The 8,121-nt window shown below is 37.6% G+C and overlaps 1 protein-coding gene and 1 pseudogene across 3 annotated transcripts; one reads left to right on the plus strand and one right to left on the minus strand.

The window, feature by feature from the left end:
• Positions 1 to 1,216: 1,216 nt before the first annotated feature.
• On the minus strand, positions 1,217 to 1,311 carry LOC139957842 (U2 spliceosomal RNA; annotated as a pseudogene).
• A 602-nt stretch (positions 1,312 to 1,913) lies between these two features.
• On the plus strand, positions 1,914 to 6,882 carry LOC139984905 (uncharacterized). Of its 3 annotated transcripts, XM_071999032.1 has the most exons (4): positions 2,168 to 2,358; positions 4,566 to 4,728; positions 5,650 to 5,786; positions 6,261 to 6,882. In XM_071999032.1, exons 2-4 carry the CDS (start codon positions 4,617 to 4,619, stop codon positions 6,600 to 6,602), a joined length of 591 nt encoding a protein of 196 aa, XP_071855133.1. In that variant the 5' UTR covers positions 2,168 to 2,358; positions 4,566 to 4,616; the 3' UTR covers positions 6,603 to 6,882. The 3 variants fall into 3 exon arrangements, 2 of the variants coding, with proteins under 2 accessions (XP_071855134.1, XP_071855133.1); XM_071999033.1 differs by lacking the exon at positions 4,566 to 4,728 and having other exon boundaries at positions 1,914 to 2,358; XR_011799226.1 differs by lacking the exon at positions 6,261 to 6,882 and having other exon boundaries at positions 1,917 to 2,358; positions 5,650 to 5,787.
• Positions 6,883 to 8,121: the final 1,239 nt, after the last annotated feature.

Below are 8,121 nucleotides of genomic sequence, written 5' to 3' on the forward strand. Positions count from 1 at the left end.
TTTAGCCTTAAATCATTGTGTAACTTGTTTTATACCATCGACCGGACGATGGAGGTGAAAACAGAACATGTGCAATTGGAAAAATTGAAAAGGTTTTTGCTTACGTTTGGTTTTTATTTTTCAAGCCGAGGCAAAGAAATTTCCAAATTCATCCACACTGTGAGTCCGACATCGTCGCAAACAGATATTTAATGAATATTCAACTTCAAATTGGCTTGAAGCAATTCGATTGCTGCTTTATGAATATGTATTCAAACGGATTTTCATACGATATCCAAGCTGCAGTGTACTAAAATATAGTAATGGGCTAAGCTTTCAAAAAAGGAATGGAACAACTGTGTTTCAGCCCGATTTGGACATAAATCGGTGAAAAAGTCATAGAATGAGATCAAATTCTCAAATAAAAAATGGTAACTTTTGTTGGCCTATATGATAAATGCTTGCTGTGGAAATTCAAGAGAAAAAGAAGTTTGTATGAAGACGCTGAAACATTTTTAAGAGAGGAGAGAGTCCCACTTACTGTTACAATATCTCTATACATGTAATGTATTCTGTTCTTCAGTGCTCACCATGCCTAAAATTGGCCAAAACTGTGTTTTTTAGCTTTTAAAACCGGCAGTCCATCAATGTTTATTGACAACGTAATTATGTCGTCACTGCTGACGGCTACTAGAGTACAACCAAGGGCTGTTAAAATGCCTGTGGCAATCCCAGTACGAAAGTAACTGCCTCCCGATACAAGTTTTGTCTTTATCTTTGTCTGTGTTCCCAGCAAAGTTCTAGGGTCCTTTGGAAGATTTGGATGATGTTCACCCAAGAGTTGGGATAGGTGGAACGTTGAACTGAGAGGCCCACTGAATTAGCTGTGATTTCAGGTCCTGATCTTCTAATTCATTTGGTTCACTGTCTTCTGAATTGAGTGGTTCCGCAAATTCACTGTCATTCCTACTTTCAAGATCCAGTTCCAGCATTTCATTCACTTCAGAATAGCTCCCTTCTTCTTCGAGTTCATCTCTACATGCATCATGATCACTTACTGTGGCAGGATTTGCATGAGCACAAACATCTTCCAACATTTTTATGCCGTCAGTGACATTTGTAGTGAATATATCATAGTTGATACTTTTTAAGGAAAAGTCGCCCAGGAAAGAACCTGGGCACGAAAACCAAACTACTGAACGACTGATCCGCTTCTAACCTCAGTCCCTTTGCATCGGGACTGTGACTGTGTGATCATCGTCAGGTGTGTATCGCCATTCCCTAAAAGAACAGATACTACACATGATCTTAGCCAAAAGGCCGAGAAGCATTTGTAGTCAATATATCATAGTTGATATGATCAGTTTATTTCTCCACTTCAGCGTGTACTTTTCTACGACTGGTACGTACTGATTGTGAATTGTGAGCCATTTTAAACACTGTAAAGAAAAATACTTTTGGGGGGTTTGGTAGCTAGGTCTAATGGTTACACAGTGTATTTGTTCCTTACCAGTGGTATTTATCTATCAGTAATGCCAACTTGGATTGATCTCTTAGGTCAAAAGGTAATTCAACAGTAATTCGACCATGGCGAGGTCAACGATAGACCGTCAGTTAAAGGTGACTTATTTATATTTCCCCGATTTATTTGAGAAGAAAAGGTTCCTAATATATATGTATTACATCAATTGCATTGAAGTCTCTAGAAGGATTGATATTTTTCATTTTTTAAAACGTTAGATGTATTTATGATTACTATTTTATGTTGAAAATTAATGTTACTAGACTTTCAAACGTTGTCTTGTATTGGGCAAAGTAATTGTTTTTATGACCTGATCTGACCTGATCTGAAATAGGTACTACACGTAAACAAGCAATAAACCTATTCCTTGTATTTCTCTCTCAACCCCACTGCTACACTGCAAAAACAAATTGGTTAATTTCATAACCAATTCCATTGTTTGGAATGTAATTGGTCAAGCCAACCATTATATTGTTTACTTGTAACCAACGTACACCAATTTAGTAGGTAGTCCTGAACATTAGCAATAGGTTAACTACACCAACAATAATTGGTTCTAAGTACGTCATTATATGAGTCATATCCGTGACTTTGTTCTCTGCATGCTTTGGCTCGCCACGCGCGGGAAACCGCTCTCCGTTTAATTGTGTGCGTCCACCACTAGCACTGCACTGCAATTTATTGTTTTAACCACCCAGTTACGTACGTACACAACACTGATGAGTGCACTCCAGGCACAACGGCAAGGTGTACCAGGTAAACTAAGCTAATTCCGCTCATTTTAATCGACATGGACCATTACGTGAAGAACATTCTAACAGAATGGAACCTAGAAATGCTTCACGAAGTCTTTGAAGGTAAGAAGATTATGTAAATTGTGCAGTAATAATCAATGTATTGGCATTACTGTAGGCTAAGGTTATACGGCCTAGCCTACCAATGCAACTTTAGTGACATGACAAGCGACGTTCGCCTAGTGTTACCACTAAATGTTAAGCCTAACATTATGATATAATAGCGCTGTAGGCCTAGGCCTCCTACAGTGCTGCGTACACTACTGTACCTGCAGGCTGAGGTCTGTCCTAAGCTAGCACTGGACTAGTGTTATACTTGCTTAGTGCTAGACCTAGGTCCCAGGCTACTTTTTTTTAAATTTTGTTTCTCTGGAACTTGGAGGGTAGCTATCCAGTCAAAATGTCCCCAGACCAAAACATCCCTGCATTTTTAGCAACCAAAATGTCCCCGCTTTTTACCAAAATGTACATGGTATTGTAATGGCCTATTGCCAGTATTGGGTACAAAAATGTCCCAGCAGCTAGGAAATGTGAGAGGAATTTGAAAACTGAGTGTAAGGACGGAATTAGGAATGCTGAATTTTTTTCATCAACACGTTTTTATAATGTTAGGCCTGGGCTACTTGCTCAAGAAGAGGGATCGAATAATGAAGAAAAGTATACTTAGGGCCGTCAACCACTTCAATCCTTCGCATATGGGCTGTATGGTAGTACATTGCACCACGTACTAGCCTATATACTAGCCTAGTCACTCATTGTAGCCTATACTAGATGCACGTAACCCAAGCACTCATTGTGTTGCAAGTACTGCAGTAGGCTAGCACTCTTCAATTTTCCAGAAAACTACTGTGCCTTATCAGTCACACCATCAACTGTGTTTTATTTTAGTTATTTTGCATTAACAAGACTCAGAGATTAAGTAGCATGCTAAATCATGTTTCAAGAGTGGAGTATATCACACAATTTTAGAAAGGAATAGATGAGACAGTTCTTAAAGGGCTGTTTGCTCGGTGAGGGTGGGTTTAGTGGCATGTCACATGTCCCCCTAAAAATTATCGCTGCCCCCAAGTACCCCCAACGTCCACCATATGAGATTGACAGCCCACTCTTGTAAATTGATGTGTGTTATATTGCTGTAATGTACCCTCCTGTAGAACACTGAGTTTACTACTGTTTTTGAGGGTTCGTGGAGTGCCACTATGTAGGCACACAGTGCAAGCTACTCTATTAATATCAACTGTACACTTCAATATTCTCCCTATTAAATTGTGTGATTAACGGTATCAGCTACAGAACAGTATATCCCATATTTAATCGGCAATTGCAAAATGATACAAAAGGCCATAGGTGGAAAGAGTTGGGAAGCTGGGAGGCTCCTCCCTGGGATATTTGTTTACTTGAAGGGAAATTTTAGCAATTGGAGGGAAAGTTTTGTTTTTTACATGAAAACATAGAAGAAATTGTGGACAATTTTAGTTCAACTCCCTTCCTAGGAGATAAACATTTTTTATCCAGCTCCGCAAAAGGATTACAGTTGGCATACTGTACTGTAGCTTTACTTGCTACACTCCGCTGTTCTGTAAATGTTTATTCTATTTGGATTATAATGGCATCAGTAGCCTAGGTGTTGTAACCTTAAAATAAAGAAAATGACAGCAAAATTAAATTGTAATGGTTTAACGATGGGTCTGAACTAATAGTGTGTACATTACAGGTCTGTGTTGTTGTTCGGGTGTAGAACGCCAAAAGTTTAGATCCCTTAGGTAAGTATGGTCACTTGTGAATCCCCCCACCAGTAAGTTGTGGAAAATTCTCGTCATAATGCATGCTTGCATAATTTCAACCAAAGTTCTATTGCTGCCCATACAACTGTCAATCAAATTTTGGTTTGCTACTTGCTTGTCTACGAAAAATGCGTAATGGAATGAGAAAGGCTGAAGGCCTTAGCCCTGCTACACAAACCCAAATCCAAACGAAAATCTTATTCCAAATAAATCCTATGTGAAAAGCAGAGAAATGAAATTGTACAGAACAGTCCAGCATTATCCAAGTTTGCATGGTGAATTTTTAGAATCCTTATCAAAAGTTCTTACAAAAAAGGGACGGTTCTTACTGTATTCATGTCTGGTTAGCACATGTCATTAGTATTGTTGTGATGTGCCCATATTCTTTGTTTGAAAAATTTGTCAGGTAAGTATTATGAAAACTCAATAATTTTGGGTAAACTTTTTGGTGAATTCATCTTATTCTGTTTACTTTTCATATTTAAGATTGAAGAAGATTTCCAGAAATTGCATGAAGGGTCCCAAAGACTAACTTCAATGTGGGAACGTTTTTCAAGACAAGTAGTCAGCCGTGTTGCTCTAGACGTGAAGGATCCTGCCATAAAACGGACTTTAGCACTTATGGATAAGGAACCAGAATTACCCCAAGGTAGAGTGTGTCTTCGGTACTCAGTGTAGAAGTTGTGTTGGAGAATTCCCCTGGCTCATTATTGTAATGTTCTCTGAGTTGCTATGTTAATAAGAACTGTGTTGGTTGCTAAATATAATACTGGTCAGATGACAAACACCAAGAAAAGTTCACACATAAAATCACTTGCAATATGTTTAAGAGGAATGCATTCTAAGTGATTTGGTGAAAATTTGAGTAAATGTACTGTAGGTGCGTGGATTGAAAGTTCCTATTCTTTAAAAATTTTCAGCTTTGTCCCATGTAGTGAACTGTAGCAAATAGGTGTGACATCATCTTCAATATCCTCAATGACACTATCATATATTCCAAAAAGAACCCATAGCTCTTAATTTTAATTATGTATAATACTTTATAACATCCTCTTCAGTGTACAGTTCTAGGTCATAATTCAGGGTAAAAAACTAAGGCTGTACAAAACAAAGAACTTCTGGTAGTATTAAGGAGGTGATTTCATAAAGCTTCAAGGTCCTGTCTAACATCAGCTGTCATTTGTAGGCTACATGTGTTTTCATCCCATATCTTGTACTGAGTCAAACACACCCAAAATTTTCTAAACAGCTTAACTAAGGGCACTCCCATCTGGCGACACTGCAGAACCCCCAGAGGTTATTCCCGAAATTTATACAGGGGGAAACATATCAGTAGTAATTCAAAACTGCTGTTTGTACTGACAGCTTTCAGAGTATCATGCTTTGGAGAGGCTAAATGGTTACACATCTCCCCCAACCCCCACATTTTCAAAGCACTTGTAGGCACAATCCTCCATTCAGATTACCCCCCCCCCCAAAAAAAAAAAAAAAATACTTCTCTTGTTCAGATATTATCACAGCTTCACATATTTTCCAATTTCTAGTTCAAGTTTCTGTTCCTTTCTTATAGATACCTATGGGGCTGCTTCCTTGTATTTGATGCCAAGTCTGTTTACACCTGGCAGTGTTGCCATCAAGAAGGGAAGCCAGAAGAGATGGAAGCCAACCATATCGGAGAGCATGAGGGCTTTCATTGCAGTGCTACCAGTTAGTATTTTGCTTAGAGTATTATTGCATGTTGTGGACGGTAGCAGTCATGAGTGCAGAGTTTACTGCTTCAGCATTTTAAAGAAACTGTTATTTCATGGTATACACGAAGAAACTTTGTTTCAAAACATTTTGTAAATAATTCGTTGTAAGTTAAAAAAATTGTTTAGAACTTTGTGCTAGAAATGAAAGTTGTAAAAAGACTGATAGAATGGTTTGGTTAAAGTGATAATTAAGCAGCCTAAATGTGTTTTAACTACCTGGTCAAAACACAGCATCACAAATGCTAAGGAATAGGACATGCAGGGAGGCTGGTGTAGTTGTAACCCATTTAACGATACCTTACTTTCTTATTTCTTTTAAATGCCTTTCAGTTCCACTACCATTTTGATTATGATGGTTTGTTTCTTACATATCTTGTTCCCAATTGTGAACAGCTCATTTCAGTAACACATTTACTCATTTACATTGCAGGTTGGAGCGGACTTGGAGAAATTCAAGGAAGAAAGACACACAGAATGCCGAAACCATTCTGTTACCTGGCAGCCGCAGGTCGTAGTAATTGGCACTTCTGTTCTGGATGTTCAGCAAGTCTTCGTATTTTTGAACAACATTGTATATTCCGTGCCCTCGGTTGTTAAAGGCATAGATGTCTGCTTTAAAACTTTTCAGGTCTTCAATATTGAATATCCATTGGAGTGTAAGTCTCCGTGGACCTTTCTGCAGAGAGGCATTTATAATATTGAAACACAGTATGATTCTGTAACACCACGGGTAAGAGAACTGCTGTCGATCCTGAGACCGGACTCTGACTAAACTTTGGTGGACATGTGCAAGGCTTCTGCTTGGCCATTAAATGGGCTTACTGAGTTGATATTGATTATTTTTTGACAAGTCTGAAAAGAGATCATTGCATGACAATATTTGTAATTAGCCTCTTTATTCATGTATCACTTCCTGTAGTTACTGAAAATGTTGGAAATTGGTGTTTTTGTGGACGGGTTGCATAAGATTAATACTTGCAATACCAGGGAGGGGGAGGGGGTTACATGTCCCTTTTTGTAAATTTTGTAAATTTTTATGGAATAAAAAAACAGGCAAAGTTAACATGTTACAATGTGACTAAATTTAAGTCTGATGTAATGCATACCGTGAAAGTATGTCACCAACTTTTTGTGGCATGCAGTTTTAGAGTATGAATTTCTGACCCTTGATATCTGTTTATTATAACCATGTTTGTACTCCTTAAGTATCATTTGTTTTATTACTTGAAGATACTAAACATCCACCTGAGTTATATGATAAGGTTTCAGTGGAGTAAGGGTTAAATTCTTTCATTCATTTGTCCGTCCACTAATTTTGGTTATGTTGTTACTCAAACTGATGAAGTTTTCTGAATATTAAAGCTTGGGAACGTTTCTTTTTGAAGCTTTTCTTCAAATTGAACAGCTATAGTTTTCCTTATATTTAGCAACATGAATTTTTGGGGAATGTTTTATCTATCCGTCCTTATTGCAACTTTTATGATACTGTTTTTATGATTTCAAGTGTAAACATTCAACTAAGTGTGCTATAAAACTAAAGCCATTTTACCAAGTGGTTTCTCTGATCAGTATTATGAATTCTACCATTAAAATTGTCTTGACAGCAGTTTCCCTTTTCTGATAGGCTATTGTTCTCATTATAAAACTATGCACAATATTGCTGTTTACTTTCTTCAGAAAGGTTGGAATGGCAAATGTTTTAACAATGCAGATTCCGTCCATAGTGCTTGCCTGCCCTTTATTTAATAAAAGCTCCATTTCCTGTTGTTTTTTCTTTATTTGCACACGCACAGTCGGCACAGAAAATTGTCAAATCTTATATGCATTGTTGCATCGATATTGTTTCTTTGCAAATGAACTAACCTTGACTGTATACCTCATATCATCCTTGCCATATCATTTTATGTAAATTGCATGCTGTTGTAGAGTTCCAAGAGCAATACATGATTGTGTTAAAGCTATAATACCATAAAAAAATGTTGTTCGATTCATTTTTGGCCTACACTGGAGAGCTGCAGTGCTGGACGCTGGAACAGATGAGGGAGAGCTGACTGAAGTCAACAACCAATAACCAATTAATTGGTTAAGGAACAGGATTGGTTATGTCAACCACATAAATTGGTTGCATAATTGGTGGACTTAACCAATTTTATTGGTTAATGTAACCAATTTTCATTGTTTAATGACTTAACCAATTGATGTTGGTTATGGTAGCCAATTTATTGGTGGGACTCACAACAAGTGATCAAATTGGTTGAAATTAACCATTTTTTGGTTGCATTCAACCAATT

Source organism: Apostichopus japonicus, chromosome 17 (assembly GCF_037975245.1).
Source record: "Apostichopus japonicus isolate 1M-3 chromosome 17, ASM3797524v1, whole genome shotgun sequence".
Classification (NCBI taxonomy): domain Eukaryota; kingdom Metazoa; phylum Echinodermata; class Holothuroidea; order Aspidochirotida; family Stichopodidae; genus Apostichopus; species Apostichopus japonicus.

Coding starts and splice junctions, on each gene's coding strand:
- LOC139984905 (XM_071999032.1), top strand. CDS start 4,617: ATGTGGGAACGTTTTTCAAGACAAGTAGTCAGCCGTGTTGCTCTAGAC. Junction 4,729..5,649: donor GGAACCAGAATTACCCCAAG/GTAGAGTGTGTC, acceptor CCTTTCTTATAG/ATACCTATGGGGCTGCTTCC. Junction 5,787..6,260: donor CTTTCATTGCAGTGCTACCA/GTTAGTATTTTG, acceptor TTTACATTGCAG/GTTGGAGCGGACTTGGAGAA.